The following is a 19,722-nucleotide window of genomic DNA, read 5'->3' as shown; positions in this document are numbered from 1 at the left end:
TTAATCATACATGGAAACACAAGAATGAAAACACCATCACAGCTTCTCTCAGCCCATCCAGTTACACTTGCATGTTACCAACATGAAAATCTTCATGTTGTAGAATATCATCTATACATTACGAAAACTCTCATCTTGTGGATACATATGTGTGTACGTATGTTCCTGAAATACAGCCAAAACGGTACACGATAGCGCAAAAATTTTACGGCCACCTTACTCACCATTCGCCTGCGGTGTGCAGTATCTAGTTTCGTTAAAATTGGGCAACAAAAAAAATTATTAAAAAATCAATTCCCAATTCAGTCAAGTACTCTTCGGGAGAATGTGATCAACGAAAAAACCTCAGCGGTATAGTTCGCTGGAGCTATCTTTGTTTTGTATTTTTGAAATGATTTTTTTTTTTCATCAACCGCTGTCACAACGGGAACCCAATGGGTTCAGGGTCGTCAAGTTCTAACTAAACCCACAGCACCAGGTCAGGTATGGGAGCATGTGCCAGAACAGCACGTCGCTGCGTCCACTTTCCACCGGTACTCCAGGGGCCTCCGTCTGGCCATCCCCCAGGCAGATGCCAGGCCCATCCCCATCTCCTTGAGATGATGGTCAACCTGTTGCAACCATGGGGCACGTGGTCGACCCACTGGCCTCCTCCACTCATGAGACTCCCTCGCTGAGAGAATCTGGTGAGCAGGATCAGAGTCAGGAAAACGAGCCACATGTCCATACAGCCGCAACTGACGCTCACGGACTATGCAGGTAACAAATCTCATCCGAATCTCTCTCAGCAACCGCTCGTTGGACACAAAATCCGACCAGCGATAGCCAAGGATTCTCCGAAGAGACCTGGTACCAAAGGAATTAAGTCTCCGTCTCAGATCCTTGGTCAGAGTCCAAGTCTCGCACCCATAGAGCAAGACTGGAAGTACCAAGGACCTGAAGACTCGGACTTTCGTCCTCCCGCACAGGTACCGGCAGCGCCACACCCCATGATCCAGTGAATCCATGACTCCCCAGGCCCGACCCAGACGTCTATTGACCTCTGACTCGCAGCCAGCAGAGACATGAATATCACTGCCAAGGTAAGTGAATCTCTCCACGACCTCAACATCCTCACCACAAACAGACACAGACAGGACAGCAGCATCCAAGATGTCACCGAAAGCCTGGATCTTAGTTTTGACCCAAGAAACCCGTAATCCCAACGGCTCCGACTCCTCATTCAGCACCTCGAGGGCCCCCAAGAGGATGTCTAAAGTCTCCGCAAAGATGACTGCATCATCTGCAAAGTCAAGGTCCGAGCTCTTGACATTCCCAATGACGCACCGCAACTTGATCTCTCCGACATCCTCCCTAGAATCCAGTCCATACAAGTGCTGAAAAGTGTGGGGGCAAGTACACATCCCTGACGAACTCCAGTAACAACGGGAAATAAGTCAGAGATGGTACCACCACACTTCACAGCACTCTCAGTACCAGAGTAGAGTTCAGACATCAGATCGATCAGTTTTGGTGGCACCCCACGAAGACCAAGAATCCTCCAGAGGACATCCCGATTCACTGAATCGAACGCTTTACAGAGATCAACATAGGCTGCAAGCAGCCCCTGCCGAAACTCTCGTCTGCGTGCGGTGAGGACACGAAGTGCAAGGATACGGTCAATCGTTGACCTCTTTGGTGTAAAGCCTGACTGCTCTGGACGCTGGTGCTCAAGCAGATGGTGGCGAACCCTATCGAGAATTATCCGAGCAAAGACCTTGCCCGGCACTGAGAGCAGCGTCACCCCTCGGTAGTTGTTGCAGTCTTGGCGATCACCCTTCCCTTTCCAGAGAGGGACAACAAGGCCCCTCTTCCAGTCAGTTGGGATGATGCCTGTGTTCCAGGCAGAGCACAAAACTGCATGCAACGACACGAGTGCAGCATTTCCACCAGCCTTGAGAAGTTCGGCATGGATGCCACAGATCCCTGGAGCTTTGCCCCGTTTCAACTGGTTCACCGCAGCCCGTGTTTCCACAAGCGTAGGTGGACCACAGTTGGTTCGAGGGTCAGAAAACAGGGATTGTAACACCCTTGACGTCCAACTCGACAGTTGGGGGATCAGCCTGGTACAACCGCTCAAAGTAACCGGCCCAGCAGGCCTTCACTTCAGACTCCTCTGTCAAGAGCCTACCACTCTCTGCTCGAACTGTAGTGCTCCGAGGGATGGGCTTGGATGAACGTAATGAGCGAATTCCCCTGTAAGCGGGACGAGAATCACCTGTCCACAGGTGATGCTCTACCCCCTCACAGATTCCTCGCACATAGGCCTCCTTGTCCACCCTCAGTGCACGTACAGTTTTACGCCTCAGCTCCCTGAACAGCTCAGCTCTGCCATTCAGCCTGGCCCTGCGACTCTGGTCAATGGTATCCAGTGTCCCTTGAGAGACAAAATTCTTCTTTGCCCTGCGGTGAGCTCCAAGGCATCCACCGGCAACATCAAGGACGGTGGTCTTGAAGGCGTTCCACAACTCTTCAGGACCCCCCAAAGCACCCAGACCCCCCAAGTGTCCACTCAGCCTGTTCGCAAACTCCTCAGCTACTCTCTCATCCCTGAGCTTGGTAACATCCACCCTCGGCTGGGATGGTACCATTCTCCAGGATTTAAGGTGCAGCTTTAGAGTTGCTACAACAAGCCTGTGGTCAGTATTGAGGAACTGAGCACTCCGGTAGACCCTGCAGTTCTGGATCATCCTCCAACGACCGTCAATGAGGACATGGTCAATCTCCTTTGCCACACCGCCAGCGTTGGAATACCAAGTCCAGCGATGAGCTTGTGGGCGCTGAAACCATGAACCAGCCACCCTAAGTCCATGACTTCTTGCAAAGTCAAGGAACTTAGTGCTATTCTGGTTCATAGTTCCTGACCCATGGGGACCAACACACACCTCATAACCATCCCTATCAGTTCCAGTCGATGCATTGAAATCCCCCAAGACTAGAAGTGTATCTCGTCTGGGGCACTGATCAACCACAGACTCGAGTGTGGCATAGAATGCATCCTTCACGGTGAGATCACTCGCCCCAGTCGGAGCATAAACAGAGACCAGGGAAATGACACCGAAGGAGTGACGAATCCTTAATCTCATAATACGCTCGTTGACCGGTGTTACCTCAATTATCATTGGGGTCAGCTTATTGGACACAGCTACAGCAACTCCTTGGGTATGGTAACCATCAGAACGACCAGACCAATAGTAGGTGTAACCACCCACCATTATCTCGCCGCAATCCGGTCTCCGAACCTCAGAGAGAGCTGCAATCCCGATGTCCAAACGCTTGAGCTCAGATGATAACAGAGACAGGTGATCATCCTCTCTTAGGGATAGGACATTCCAGGCACCCACCCGAAGGGACCGCCTCAGGTTAACCCAAGGAGACCGCCGTCTGGTGGACGACACCTCAGCACCACTCCGACACACTCTCCCGCAATCTGACCCAGGGATGTTACCCCGTGGTTTCCCTCCTATCAAAGATTGGGGGTCCCGAAGGCTTTGCCCCAATCCCGTCATCCGGTGAGCTGCCCTGCGAAGGGAAGCTGCACAGGAGGTACTCCCACGGAGTGGGTTTTCAGATTTTTTTGCGTTTTTGCGTTTTGCGGAATGAAGGGTTTTACGGTGGCCGGAGTGCAAATCCTGCCACCAACCTCCTAATAAGAAGTCCTAATAAGAATAAGAAGAATAACAGCACCCATCAAGTCGATTTGTACATTTTCAGTGCATTTTGCCAGAGGAGAGACACATGGCATTCTGTAATCTACTTCCTCGAGGTTGGTGAATGCACTCTTGGATGCAATGTATGTGTCTGCTTCTCTTCGAATCATTTTTGTCGTGATGAAAGACCTCTGTATGAAAGAGTTCTGAGTGAGAGCTTCACACAAACACGATGAGCCAAACCCCCTGTACGTGTCTTAACCCGGGTACACACTGCTCACCTTCACCCTTTCATTCCTCTTTTCCCCCACCTCTGGAACAAGCTCCCGCACACGCTTCAATTCCACTCTTCCCTCCAGGTCTTCAAAACAGCTGTTCACCACCATCTCTTATCTCCCCCCCCCACCCCCCCCACCCCAATCCAGAACCACGATCTTTTCTACCCTCGTTAATCCACCCCAAACTCACATCCTTCATATTTCCTGTTTTCCTTCCTGAAAGTCCCTGTAGTGGCATCTTGTTTCTCCTGTGTACCCCCCACCCCATCCCTCTCCCTTCCACAGATCTCCTAATGTCTCTATTCCCCACTGCTTTGTGCTTCCCTCTCACCCTCTCTTGTCTCCTCCTCCCCTTTTTGTGCGTTTTGTGTGTTATCTCTCATACGAGCCTCGACAGTGTAAAAAAAACCCCAAAACACTGGGAGCAAGATGGCTAACTCACTGCCATTATTGCGTCATTTTGAGGCAGAATTAAACACATCTATCAGAGTGAAACTACCATTGTGATGCTGGTGCCTCTCATTGTTCTTGCTGGCAGTGGCTTCCTTGGTAGATATTCTAACGGTTGTGAGCAAAGTGAGGACTTCGTGCATCTCCAGGGACAATGGAGGCACATACATGTCGGATTAAAGTTTGTTGTATTTCATCAGCTCTATCTTCTACATCTCACACGACACGCACTACAACTCACCTCGACCTCCACATATCCCTCCCTTAAGCGGAAAAATTAAGGTGAACCGAGCTCAATCGGTTTGAGTCAGCAAGAGCGCGCTATACCTGCGGACCAATCCCCCTCCCCTCCCGAACGGAAGCAATCTATCATAATTGACAGGTTGTGTGGGCTTCCAAGCCCCCTCCCCCTTCCCGATAAAAGGACCACTACAGTGAGGATCCCCCAATCAGGCACTGTTGTCGGGTCAGGAGGCGAGACACCGGCAATCACGATCAAGGTGGGGTGGGGGGGGGGGGTTCCATCCTCGCTATGCCAATGGGGAGCCCCGGATCAAGGAAACGGAGGAAGGGGAAGGACAAAAGGAGGAACGCACCAAGAGAACAAGAGAACGACAGTTCTCGTCTGGTCTGGTCTGGTCTGGTCTGGTCTTGTCTTGTCTTGGAGCTTGGAGAGGCGATATTAATCGATCAGAGTTGTGTGATAGAGCTCCAAATGAATAATGCTTGAGACCACTCTCCCTCCACAAGTGTTTCCACACCGACACTGACCCTTATTTTTCACTTTCATACTTTCTTTTCTTGACAATCTTCCCACCTTTCTGACCCTTTTCATTTCCTTCTTTCTGCACTGTTCACGGCTTTTTCACACGACACACATCTGGCCCTCGGCACACTTTCCACAAACCCTGGTTGTCGGCAAGATGCTCCAAAAAGTTACTGCCTCCTCTCGCACGAGATACCACAGCCACACAGACCATCGTGTTCGGCAAGAGACTGCAGCGACCCCCATACGGTCGGGGCACTGTTGGAGCGGAGGAAGCTGAGCAAGAGGAGGTGACGAGAAGGCAAGCCCAAACCGCTGAGTCGTGAGTAATTACAGCCTCGACCAGGGTTAAAAAAAACAAAAAAAACAGGTGCATAGAAAACCCCACACTGCCTCTATCACTCATTTATTGAGTCCTCATCCCTCACTCTCTGTGTTCTTCCTTCAGGTGTCTGGATCGATTTTAATGTGAAGGTATCAAGTCATTGTAATGAGGCATCCGAGGGCGGGAATTACCGCATAGGAGACAAGGGGAATGTATGCGTGCTGTAAATTTATGAATATGCTTTGCTCTGCCTTTTATGAACTTTCCTGCCATTTCCCCATTTGCATTCCCCAACTTCCATTCTTCCTGACAATTTCTCACTCAATTTCTCAGTGTATAATAAATGAATGAAATAGATCATTTGGAGTCTTGACTTAATCTGCTTGGGTTTGATTTTAGACAGCACTTCGGGGAATAGTTAGCTCAATTAACCAGTCAGCCCATGAGATAACAACAGTACGACACACAGCGTTGGCTCGCTCGGCCAACTAGTAGACGCTACGCAGCCGCAGGCACGGTTCTTTATCTGCTTCATTCATCTCACAGATATGATAAACCAACATCTCACAGGTATCTCACAGGTATAAAATAAAAATTACAGAGTGAGTAAGGTGGAAACTGGATGCAGATTGCGCTATGCTGAACCAAAGTGAGCAGGACCGAGTGGGTATAGACTGGATAGACACCGCTAAGGCCCAGATTGATAGTACTGAGAAAGAGCCAGTTGGGGGCACAGTTGAGTTGTCCACACTGCTTGGTGCTACCCCTTCCCCTCCCTCACCATCAATCAGCCCAGTACCCTTAATGTAAAAAGAGCAAATGCCACAGGGCAGGAAGGTCATCATCGCCAACACAGTCTGACATGATGCTAATTATACCACAGCGAATGGCAAGATTGGAGATGGGAGAAGTTTGGCATGGAGGTGAGGTTGAGCAATGAAATGTGTGTGAGGCGGGTTGAGGCAAAGGACGGGCTGGATGGGCGAAGGCATGGTATGAAGGTGGGGCAGGCTGATCTTGGCGGGAACATTGATGCGGTGCGGGAGGAGTGGTCGAGGTGAAAGTGAATGTGGCGAGTGTGCGACGCGAGATGGCAACCGGTCAGGCTAGGTTAGAGGGGGAAATAGCTGAGTTAACAATAAGGGTAGAGGAACTTAAGGGTGAGCAGGTGAAGTTAAAAGGGGGTGATTGAAACAACATGGGGGCGATAAGAGTTCAAGAAAGCTCAAAAAAAAGAAACAAAAAAAGGAAATTGAAGCAATAAAGAAAGAATGCAAACTGAGACACGATGAAGTAACGGCAAAAATAGCGGAGATGAGGCGAACGATGGATAAACGGATGGAAGAAGAGAAAGCGACAGTGGAAAAGGAATTGTTGGCAGACAGAGGAGGTGGTGAGAGGAACCACGGAGGAAGTTAAAAGACTTCATGAAGTATCGAAAAATAAGGAAGAAACAATGGAGAAGGTAAAAAGAGAAAAGGGGGAATTGACGGAATGCATGGATGCACTGTGTAAGGAACATAACGTGTTGCAGGTTCGTGGAAAAGGGTGCGGATTACCCAGGAGAGTGGGGGTGATTTATTTCCGGAAAGGTAAGGAAGCGTGAGAAGGGAAGAGGTGAATGACGTGAACGAGAGCATGCCGCAATTTGGTGAAATAAAGTTCCCGGGTTTTGTTGGTTGTGCGAAAGAGAGCAGAGTATGTGGCAAGTATGTGAGGAGCAGAGAGTGTGCCGGGGCAAGAGAGCATTGGGCAAGCGCCGACTCAGACAGGACCAGCAGTTAATTGGACTCAGAGGGTGGGAAGGGAGGGGGGGGGAGAGAGTGTGAGCCTCTCGCATGTGATCCAAAAAGGGGATTAACCATGTGCAGTTCTGCAACGGCCTCACCAGGGCCGGCGAACCAAACTTGCACCCTGGGGTCTCGTTCGGTGCCATTAGCACCTTATATAGCGACCTGGGGACGTTCCTAGTGCACTTATCTTGTGTGGCTCAGGGTAATGGTCAGGATGAGAATGAAAGTGGGATGCATTTGGTGGCAGCATTGCACCGTGTGACAGCTGAGATACTGACAACGACGCCTGATGGCAGATTTTTCATTAAACTCATAAGGTTTCAAAAAGACGTTGTGGCATAGAGCAGCAGATCGGGCTTGGTAAAGCCCAGCACGCAGTATAAAAGAGAAGGGCAGGCAAATCGACAGAATTGGCAGACGATAATCACCACGCATTATGAATTACACATTCGGGCATAACAGCAGACACACAGGAGAGCCTGGCCCTGGATCACTTCATACAGGCTCTGCCAGACTCGGACCTCCGGGCCGAGCTGGTGGTATGGCGTCCGGCCACCATAGGGGAGGCAGCCAACACCGCAGCCCGCTAGGAGGTGACAAGACCCCACCACAGCAAGGGGGGAGAGCGTCTGCCGATCGCAGTACGACAAGTGGGACCCATGGAGTCTTACGTGTCTGGAAAGAAGGTCATGAGGGATCAGGGGCCTGTACATCACACTGATTATTGGTGCAATATACAGGCTGATTGATAAACTGCTGATGAGAGCGAGGGCCATGGCAAGCGGCCCGAATGGTGGGATCACGTAAGCCATCTGTGGATACACCAATGAGGTACAGGTCAATATGGGGTGCGATATACAGAACTGGTTTCGAGCATACAACGTCTGCACTGAAAAAAAAGGGGTCAACATAGAGGATGAGGGCCCACTACAATTAGACCAGGTGGGCCCCCCTTGAACATGTTGCTATGGACATCCTAGGACCGCTACCCTGCACCTGCCAAGGTAATAAGTAGATCCTCATGGTTATGGACAATATCACCAAGTGGCCGGAGGCCTATGCACTCCCCAACCAAGGAGCCAGGGTTGTGATACAGGCCTTCGTGGAAGGATTAGGATGTCGGCAAAGGATTCCAGAAGAGCTGCACACCAACCAGGTTCAAACCAACACCCCTCACTGGCTTGCCAGTGGGGTCCTGCCAGGACAAAAAAAACAACACCTGAAAAAAGGGTGGATGAGCTCCCTTTGGGAGCCAACGGCCATCGAGTAAGGAGATGGCATCTCCTAAAAATCACCCATCTGGGATGGTATGATTTGCGGAAACTCAGGTAGCGGAGAGGGGTAGTGGAACGCTTGATGTGAGGCGGATGAGATAGTATTAGCAAACGGCTACCACCAAAAGGTGGATGAGCGAGTAATTAGTCAACGGCAACAACAAACTCCACCCGTGGGGAAGAGGGTGGCCAAGCAGTGTCACTAAAGCCATGGAAGGCATGTTCCTCGTCCAGTGGATGACACTGCAGTCCAATTTCTTCCCAAAACCACTTTTATACCATAATGAGTTCCAACAATATGAAGAATGTTTCGACAGCACTGCTTGCGGATACTTCGTGCCAAAGTTAGAGGTCTTCGGACAAATATTTGAGCGCTTGCTCAATGCTCAGAGCGAAGCGAAGTATAGTAGACATTTTTGTTGCTCATGAGTCAATGTTAAATTCTACTGTGACCGATTCTTATGTGTCGATCAGTGGATATCAGGAGCCACCTATAAGATGAGATCGCAGTGATGGTTGGGGTAGAATTACTATTTGGTTTCCCAATGTGTTCCAGGTTCAACATCTTCAGAACCTGGAACCTCCAGACCTGGAAGTCATATGGTGCACAGTGAAGACACGCAGGGTGCCTACTGATCGACGGTGTGATCGGGCTGGCTCCTTGTTGGGAACTGACTCATATTCATGACTTGTCTGATAATCTCGATGTTGTCACCAAAACAACCGGTTCAGATTGTGTGACGATTCTAGGCAATTTCAAGGCCTATCAGGAGTGGTTAGGGAGCAAGTCCCCAACTCACATAACTCAAATTGCATGCTACAAGCTCGAACCAACTGGTAAGAGAGTCTTACACATGGTGATAATCGAGTGGATTTGGTCATTGTTTACTCTGCAGGTTATTATTTACAAACAGCTTGGATTATTCATTGAAGTTATAGTAATGTAAGAATGCAAATTAACTTAGTTTAGTGCTATGAGAAAGAATTTAAATATATGCTGGGAAAACGAGGAGAGGGCAGAATACACACATTTCACTGAAGGCATAAACAACCTCGCAAAACTTTATCGATCTGATGACCATCTGAAGCAGCAATATCTCTCCCCGACACCCTGTCCCGGGGCTATGAGCAAGCTCCAAAACAGACCAATATTATCCTTCCATGTTGCAATTTTAAAGTCCACAAAGTTCCATCAGTTTTCTAGACACACCCTGGTAAAACTGTATGTCTACTCATAATATTCTGTGTAAAATTAAGTCTTCAGCTTGCAACGATGCAGCATGCTGAGGCCTTCCTCCTGGATTCAGGAGTGTCTTTTATTTTTACTGAATAAACAGCTTGTATTGGACTAAAGTTTTTCTGCCGAAAGGTGGCTCGAAAGAGCTCCCACAGTACCTGCGCAGGAGGATGAAAGTCCGAGTCTTCAGGTCCTTGGTTCTTCCAGTCTTGCTCTATGGATGTGAGACTTGGATTCTGATCAGGGATTTGAGATGGAGACTTTACTCCTTTGGTACCAGGTCTCTTCGGAGAATCATTGGCTATTGCTGGTCGGACTTTGTGTCCAACGAGCGGTTGCTGAGAGAGACTCGGATGAGATTTGTTACCTGCATGGTCCGTGAGCGTCAGCCGTGGCTGTATGGACATGTGGTTCGTTTTCCCGACGCTGATCCTGCTCACCAGATTCTCTCAGCGAGGGAGTCTCGTGAGTGGAGGAGGCCACTGGGCCGACCACGTGCCTCGTGGTTGCAGCAGGTTGATCGGCATCTCAAGGAGATGGGGATGGGTCAGGCATCTGCCTGGGGGGTGGCCAGACGAAGGCCCCTGGAGGACCGGCAGAAAGTGGACGTAGCGACGTGCTGCTCCAGCGCATGCTCCCATTCCTGACCTGACCTTACCATATAATTCACAGACCAGAGTTTATGTGTCTATTAGTTTGTGTCATGCTACTCCTCTTACAGTTCTGGGCTGATTACATCCCGACTTACTGCATAGGATTAACATGACCCCAAATAATGTGTCGGGGTGTTGTTACCTTTGCTGGTGGTCTTGGAGGGGCAGAGACCCAATTTCTCCCTGTAAATGTACATCATGTCGCGCCACCTCCAGGTAGGGCGGGAATTACAAGTCTCCACCATTTACAGCACAGTATTCCTGTCGCCACGTTTTCCCCATTGGCTTGCAGTGCCACCAGAAACCAAGTTTGAGTAAAATTTTAACCAAACTTCGGATGTCAGGTATATCAGTGCAAGTCTGAAATGGTCATAAACGCCAGTTTACACGAAGTTTATGGATTTAACAAACAAAATCTTCATATTTCTGAGGCTTAACAATCTCACATCCTCGTCTAGTATGCTGGACGGTTGGACGCATGTGTGTTGCAGTGTGCGTGCAGTCGGGTGTGTAATGTTCTCTCACATGTGTAGCTGGTTGTGGCATACCCGCTCCACTGTTCATGTCTTCATGCGTGGTATTGCTCATATTGCTCGGCGCAGCAGGTTCTTGCTCACGAGGGGTCATGACATCATCTTCAGGGGTCATGAGAACTGGTGATGGCTCATTCATTCTCAACAGATGACGTCCGTTTCTGCGTAAACCACTCCCGATGCCGTTGTCAACCCAGTATGATCTGGGGTGCGAATCCACTTTGGTAACGATGGCTGGCTGCCAGGTGTTCTTCCTCCTGATGTGAAGTGTCACCCAGCTGCAGGTTAACGGGTGAACCAGCGATCTTGCCGACCGGTCATGATGGACTCTCTGTTTCAGCTTCTGTTGCATCAACTGTGCTCTGGGATCTACTATTGCTGTTTTGAGCAGCTGCTTGATGACTGGTATCTTGGATCTCAGAGTCCTGCTCATTAAGATCAGTGCCGGCGAGAATGATGTACCTGTGACAGGGGTGTTTCGGTACTTCAGAAGTGCCAGGTAAATGTCATCAGCTTTCTTCATAATCCTCTTGATGATTTGGAGAAAACATTCACTTTGGCCATTGGACGGGGCAAATCCAGGACTGGATGTCGACTGTTTGATTCCCCAGTTTCGCGTGAACTACCTGAACTCTTGGCTGTCAAATGGCATCTTGTCACTCATGAGCTCTTCTCGAATGCCATGACGTGCGAAGACCTCCTTCATCTTTGTGACGATTGTGGTGGCAGTCTTGTCCTCGATCTCCACCACTTCTGGATACTTGCTATATTACATCATCCACCAGGAGATAGTCTTTACTTTGATATGTGAGGACATCGGCTCCCACATTTTGCCATGCAAGCTCAGGTATGGGGTGTGGTCTCAGCGGCTCCTTGGGCTGTACATTCCTGTGGGAGCTGGGAGCACTGTGCTTCATTTTTGCCCATCCCATCATGGCTGCCTGCCTTACCATCTGGAGGTCAGGGTTCTCAGCAAATGCAGCTCGGATCTGCTCTCATCTCATGGCACTTACTGGCATGTCACGCACCAGGCAGTGAACCATGACTATGTCATCCTCCATCTGGTCGTCCGATCGGTCACCAGGTAAGTATGCACAACTCAGCGTGTCGGCGACATACAGTACATGTACTAACCTGGGACATACCTCACATCTAGTTGATAGCGCTGTAATCTCAAAAGCATTCTCTGCAGTCGCGGAGTCGCGTTGCCCAGGGGTTTCTTGAAAATTGCCTCGAGAGGGCGGTGATCCATCTGCACATTCACTGGCTTTCCGTACACGTACTGGTGGAATTTGTGGCATGCGTAGCAGATTGCCAACAGTTCCTTTTCGATCTGTGCATACTTCTTTGCAGTATCCGTCATGGACCTTGATGCATAGTGAACTAGCCGACCCTCATGGAGCAGTCAACGACCAAGCCCACTCTGGCTAGCATCTGCTTGGATTGTCACCGGCTTGTGAGACGTCGTCGTATCACAGAACGGGTTCCGTTGCCAATGCTGTTTTGACCTTGTTGAGACTTTGTGTTTGTACCACTTCCCAGCTCCAGGCTGCGTCTTTCTTGAGCCGTGCACGGAGCAGTGCCGTGGTCTCCGACTCGTTCGGTATATATTGCGCTCGGTATTTGACCATACCCAACAGGCGCTGAAGTGCTGGCTTGTCTACTGGTGTAGGCATTGTGTGTATCTCTCGCTTGATTGCACGGTTCAACGGCTTTGGGTCTCGGCAGATTCTCATGCGGCCATCTTGTTTTTTCAGTGATTACGAAGTTACTAACCCAGTCGGTGAGCTTGTCGACCTTGGCCACTGCACCACGTTTCTCCAGCTGCTCCAGTGTCTTTCAGCTTCTCATACTTTGCATGGGGAACAAGTCTGGCTGGCTGAACACTCGGCGTGACATCTGGATTCAGCTCAATTTCGTACTCCTGCTTGTACTGACCAGTGCCTGTGAACACATCTGCGAATTGCTCGATCAGCCTCTCCTTGGTCACTGGAGCATCCAGTGAATCTATACGCTTGATAAGGCCCAGCTTCTCACATGCATTTTCAACTCGTATGGGAACAGTGGTTTTATCAGTTACATATAATTTGATTCTCCAGTCCTGCCCTTTGTGCTTGCAGGGAATCAGTGTTGTACCAAATGGCTGAATCTTGCCATCACCAAAAGCAGTGAGAATGACGGTGGTGGGTGTAATGGAGTGCTCGGGCATTGCAATAGTCAATTAGCAAGCGAGATTACGCTTGCCTGGGCACCTGTATCGAGCTTGATGTTCACCACACTCTGGCCAACTGTAAGCTGTTCTTGCCACCTGCCCGCAGGCCGGATGACGTCATCATCCAGGTTACTGATGAGCACTGAATCTATGAGCAGAAACTCTTTGGTACCTTACTCAGGATCTGCATCCAGAAGACGTACCCTTCTTGTTCCTCCACCCTTGCATACAGCAGCCCAGTGATTCTTGCCTCCACACTTGGCACACGTTTTGCCAAATGCTGGAAACCTGCGTGGCCCAGGACTGTGCTTCTTGCCACAGTACGAGCGCACAGGCCGAGTAAGGCATACCTGTCGCCTTTTTGTAGATGCTGTCATGGCTCTGGCTGCAGGCTTGGCCTTGGCTTGCTTGGGAAAGGTGGTGTGCCGTTGTTGCCTTTCTTTATCCACCGCATAGACTTGCTTGGCACCCTTCACACCGTCGAGCCGCTGCCTGCTCGATTCAGCGGCATGGCATATGTCCAAAGCTTTCTGAAGTGTGACCTCACGTTCCCGAAGAAGTCTCTCCTTAGATCTCTCGTCTCGCACACCAAACACAATCTCATCTCGATTCACGAGTTCTTCTTGAGGTCCCAACTCGCACATGGCTGCTTGCGTTCTGAGTTCAACGAGCCATTGGTCGATCGTCTCACCCTCCTCCTGGTCACGATACCTCTCGTACACAACGTTTTACCTTGGTCTGCAGTACTTTGTGAACTTCCGCAGCACCGACTCATAATCATTCAAATCGTCACCCTCAGCGAAGGTAAACGTCTTGTGAATCGCCAGGGAGTCCGGTCCCGCCAATTCAAACAAAATGGCGACCTGCACGTCAGCGTTTTTCTTCTTGAGCTCAGTGGTCTTGAACTAGTTGGAGAATCGTGCAGCCCACTCGTCCCATGCGTCGGCAGCATTCGATGCCTTAAAATTAATTGGTCTGGGAGGATTTAGGGCTTCCACAGCGGCGTTTGGTTCGCTAATCTGACACCGTGTAACAGCATAGACCAAGCACACGTCTCACTGGCTCAAGCAGAAGTGACGTTTCATTTATTGGCTCACATAAGGAACACTATATATCTATCTATAACTCCAGCAATGTGTGTGTGTGTGTGTGTGTGTGTGTGTGTGTGTGTGTGTGTGTGTGTGTGTGTGTGTGTGTGTGTGTGTGTGTGTGTGTGTGTGTGTGTGTGTGTGTGTGTGTGTGTGTGACCGCTGTTCCTTGACAACCACTGGCCCAATCTAATTGAAACTTGCCAGGTACATTGCTGGGGACTTGAGTATGTGCCTTTTCAGGGTTTGATATTAATTGGACAAGTGGTTCCCAAGTTATGGCCATTTATTTACCAACCAATGACAGGACACGGTGCTAACGCATCACGATTGAGGTCACAATTCTTCTTTTTATTTTTCAATTATTATTATTTTTTTGCACGTACGGGCACGTACGAGTATATATATATATATATATATATATATATATATATATATATATATATATATATATATATATATATATTTATATATATATATATATATATATATTTATATATATATATAAATATTCTGTCACAGAATTATAAGCAGTAGGTATGTTGTGTTTGATGCACGTAACCCGGGGTTTTTTGGGGGGGGGGGGGGTTTGCGTATACAGAGCTCTCAGTTGCCTATACACCGCCAAAAAAAGGTATGCGTCAGAAGAATGTGCTGCATGCTTGGAACAAGATGGCCCATCGGGCGGGAACTCGACTCGTCGTCATGGCTTCCCAAAAAGGCAATTCGACGCAGGTGGAGGCTGTGAAGCCCATTAAACCCGCGCCGCATAGTATTACCCTCTCTGTCATTTCAAATGGTGAATATCAAGCAGAAGGAAGAAACAGGAGCTTTGTCTTTGTCCTTTTTCTTGTATTTGGTTTGAGTGGGTCAGGGTTCGAACCACTGACCTCACACAATCGAACAAACACTCCATGACAACGCACACAATCGAACAAACACTCCATGACAACGCACCCTTTGTGACTCGATCTTCTCCCATCATTCTCGCCCTTCAGGTTCCGTAATGCTTTGCCGTTAATACTGTTGTGGTTACCAGATTCGCAAACCACCATTCAGGTCCCTTAGGTGAGGTATCTCGGTAAGTGCATGTGTAGTTAGGCCCAAACCCGTTGTCTAGTGGGAATACATGTCATTTATACGTGCTGCGACTCTTCAGGATAGCCGTTTTTCTTTTACTATCTTTATTTTGGACCAATCGCCACCATCACAACCACAACAACAACCACCAACCACAACGCCGCTTCACCACAACCGCCATGACCTTTACCGTCACAACTCGCCACCATCGCATCACCGTCATCTCGCGCCACTCATGGGCACCGATGCTGGACTCGTGTAGGGCGCACGTTGAACAGCGTGTACAAAATCACGGATTTTCTGCTTCAAAACCGGATCCAAAACGACACACGCCCACTTTTTGCCGTCCAATCGGTGAGCGAGGGGCGAATTGGCCCCGCCCCCAGGGCGATCGATATATGCAAATTTGTGGATCAAAAAGCCTTCACGCCCACTTTTTCTCGGGCCAATGGGGAGCGAGGTGAAAGGTCAAAGGGAGGGGGTCAAAGGCGAAGTTACGGGGGGGATAAAAGGACGGTGTTCGTCAGTCAAAGGAGTAGTAAAGGTCGGAACGAGGCGAAGGAGTCGGAACAGAGAGTCAAGACTTCGCGGGCGGTGGAGCTGCTCGTCGTGGCGTTGAAGTCGGAACGGAGGGGACGAGCTGTGGAGAGGCGGCGAGTCGGACGAAGGGTGCTCGCGTCGTGCAAGGAGCTGCGCGCCCGAGGGAGGCCGGCAGCGCGACCTGGCCGAGGTGGAGACGCTCGTCGCACATAATAAAGATCCTCTATACCCCGAGCATCAGCAACCCCCCTCCTGTTTCCCCCCGCGCTGAGATAGTGCGACCAAGGGGGCCCCGTTCCCACCCCCTGCCAGGCACTGTCCACGAGGCCCGCGGGTTGCGGGGCCATCGCCGCTCCGCGTCTCATCACCAGACGGGTAGGCCCGACCAGGTCTCGGCCCCAGGCCTACCTCATTCTTGAGGGTATTTCTTTTCCTTGGTTTTGGGTATGTGTTGTCGGCGCCGTCTGTGAAGTAGAATTGTATAAGTGTTGCCGTGTGCTCGGTAGTCGGTATTAGCTCTGCACTGTGTTTTCACTTTTATATTTGCTTTTTGTGTAAATGGAATTGTGTTTTCTTTTTTTGTGTGCATTTGGTGGAATTGTATTTGTGTGCTTCCCGTGTGCCGAGAATAAATGTGCTTTATTGTTGAACTGTTCTCCCGCTTCGCTTCGTCTTTTCCTCCATTGAACCCCCATCTTGCTTCACGTAAAGGGTTGGTAGTGGGCTGAATACGCCCGATAATTAATCGAACCGTCGAGGTCGACGATAACACCGCTCGGTTATTCTGATAGTACGGAACGGGTCGCTTAAGTGGCCCGTGTCCGAAGTCGACCTGCGGCGAGGTGCGATCGCCCGGTCTACCCTCCGCGTGGGTACTTAGGTAGTTCGAATTTGGCGAGCAACCCTATCCCACGCGGGGGCTGATTGGCTCGATCGCGGTGAGACCGAAAGGTCCACCCGTGACTGGTTCCCGGCGTTAGTCCGAGAGGGTCACGACTGGATTGTCCGTCCGGTGGGCGACGCGCCGCGATTCGAGTTACGTGGCCGTCGCACGCCGGCGGGCGCGAAGACCGCAACAATACTTTCGATACATTAAAATGTGACGTTTCACACATTAATAATTAAAGTGTGACACACACAAACACACACACAACTGCATTTGAATCTTTTGGAAGCAAATAAGTTTCAAATTGAAACGTACTTTTCGTGTTGTACCTTGGGGAGTATATAAAAGCTCAGTTGGTCTTCCCCACCTTTTGCCGTATTTATTCAAGCTTGTTCTGTTAATCTGTTATATTGAAGGGTTAAATGAAGGTTATATTAATTGGTAATAACATAGGTTTGAACACATGTGAGAAACATCATGAGAGAACACAAACCTTGAGCACGTGGGCTAAAACGGCCGAGTCTTTGCCTCCCGAGGCACCGATGGCGACTCGTTCCCCGGCTCGAAACAATCGGCCTCGCTGCACGGCCGCGTCCACTTCGCTCTCGAACACAAAGAAGAAGCACGGACGGCACAATGCGGCCCCAGAGAGCGGCCGTCGCAGCACAGCTCGCCGCTCAGTACAACGGCCGCACCGCATGGCCGGGACGGCTGCGATGAACGTGACGTCACGGACGTGCGCGGGCACACGTCACGTGCGCGTGTGAACACACACAAACACACGTCACGTGCGCGTGTGAACACACACACAAACACACGTCACGTGCGCGTGTGAACACACACACAAACACACGTCACGTGCGCGTGTGAACACACACACAAACACACGTCACGTGCGCGTGTGAACACACACAAACACACGTCACGTGCGCGTGTGAACACACACAAACACACGTCACGTGCGCGTGTGAACACACACAAACACACGTCACGTGCGCGTGTGAACACACACAAACACACGTCACGTGCGCGTGTGAACACACACAAACACACGTCACGTGCGCGTGTGAACACACACAAACACACGTCACGTGCGCGTGTGAACACACACACAAACACGTCACGTGCGCGTGTGAACACACACACAAACACGTCACGTGCGCGTGTGAACACACACACAAACACACGTACACAATATTGGAGAATTCCATGATGCTGTTTTATACAATGACGTGCAAAATGCACACCTGGCGGGCAACTAGATCCCTCCAATATATTTTTTTTTTGCTCACCTGGAACGGAGTTACAGAGAGGTAATGGGACGGCGCTCCGTCCGTCCGTCCGTCCACACTTTCAACTTCTTCTCTGAAACCACACACACACACACACACACAAATACACACAAACACAAATACACTCAAACGCACACACACACACACACACACACTCACACACAAGCACACACACACACACACACCCGCAAACACTCAAACACACACACACACACACACACACACACACACACACTCACACACACACTCAAACACAAACACACACACACACACCCGCAAACACTCAAACACACAAACACACAAACACCCCACACACACACACACACACACACACACCCCACACACACACACGCTCTACACACACCCCACACACACACACACACACACGATTTCCATCAAACTTGACCACAACCTTTATTACCCGTTAAATACCAAATTTTGTTCAACAACATAAAAAATATTTTAAAAAACGATCCATCTTTATTTACTTTCTCCTCCATTACATATTTTCTGGGTCGTCCATACCGACCATCGTTTACCTGATTATCTGATTCAGCCACCACCAGCGCCCAGGAGTATTGCCCCCATGTTTTTAACCAACATTGGGTCAGAAAGACCGTGATGGGTCAACTCGGAGATCGGAAATTAATTTCAACCAATAATTTAAACATTGTCATTCATTGATTGTTGCTCAACATTTTAAAAGTGGGATTTCTCCCACCAACCTCTTCATACCCTGCGAGGGCTTTCCCCCACCAACCCCTCATACCCTGCGAGGGCTTTCTCCCATCAACTCCCTAATACCCTGCGAGGGCTTTCTCCCACCAACCTCCTCATACCCTGCGAGGACTTTCTCCCACCAACCCCCTCATACCCTGCGAGGGCTTTCTCCAATCAACTCCCTAATACCCTTCGAGGACTTTCTCCCACCAACCTCCTCATACCCTGTGAGGGCTTTCTCCCACCAACCTCCTCATACCCTGCGAGGGATTTCTCCCACCAACCTCTTCATACCCTGAGAGGGCTTTCCCCCACCAACCCCCTCATACCCTGCGAGGACTTTCTTCCACCAACCCCTCATACCCCACGAGGGCTTTCTCCCATCAACCCCTCTTACCCTGCGAGGACTTTCTCCCACCAATCCCCTCATTCCCTGCGAGGGCTTTCTCCCATCAACCCCCTCATACCCTGCGAGGACTTTCTCCCACCAACCCCCTCATACCCTGCGAGGACTTCTCCCATCAACCCCATCATTCCCTGCAAGGGCTTTCTCCCATCAATCCCCTCATGCCCTGCGAGGGCTTTCTCCCATAAACTCATCTCCTGCGAGACCTTTCTCCCACCAACCCCCTCGTACCCTGCAAAGGCTTTTTCCCCATCAACCCCCTAATACCCTGCGAGGACTTTTCTTTTTTTCCCCAAAAAATGCCAAGGCTCGTATGAGAGCGAACACACAATGCACATCAAGGGGGGGCATGGGATAAGAGGGGTGAGAGAGGGAATGACAAAACAGTGGGGAGCAGAGACATGAGATCTGTGGGAGAGGGATGGGGTGGGGTACACAGGGTAAACAAAATGGACACAACAGGGACTTTCAGGAAGGAAAGCAGGGAATTTGAAGGAGGT

The 19,722-nt window shown here is 49.9% G+C and overlaps 1 protein-coding gene across 5 annotated transcripts in view; it reads right to left on the bottom strand.

The window, feature by feature from the left end:
- Nucleotides 1–17,591, bottom strand: part of CTU1 (cytosolic thiouridylase subunit 1) — a 44,388-nt gene extending 26,797 nt beyond the window's left edge. For 2 of the 5 annotated variants that reach the window (XR_015057858.1, XM_085880222.1), the window contains exons 1-2: nt 17,298–17,584; nt 17,120–17,206 (exon numbers count right to left, since the gene is read on the bottom strand). Coding sequence is in view for 4 of the 5 variants with exons in the window: in XM_085880222.1 (XP_085736348.1) it covers nt 17,120–17,206; nt 17,298–17,504 (294 nt within the window). In the remaining variant the exon portion in view is untranslated. Of the gene's footprint in view, nt 1–17,119; nt 17,207–17,297 lie in introns of all 5 variants that reach the window. The other 3 variants (XM_085880225.1, XM_085880223.1, XM_085880224.1) reach the window with 3 other exon arrangements.
- Nucleotides 17,592–19,722: the final 2,131 nt, after the last annotated feature.

The sequence above is a fragment of the Eptatretus burgeri genome, chromosome 4, assembly GCF_056783735.1.
Source record: "Eptatretus burgeri isolate ZD-2024b chromosome 4, Ebu_testis_v1, whole genome shotgun sequence".
In the NCBI taxonomy this organism is placed as follows: domain Eukaryota; kingdom Metazoa; phylum Chordata; class Myxini; order Myxiniformes; family Myxinidae; genus Eptatretus; species Eptatretus burgeri.
The sequence above is the reverse complement of the archived record's forward strand: the minus strand, read 5'-3'. Positions and strand labels throughout refer to the sequence as shown.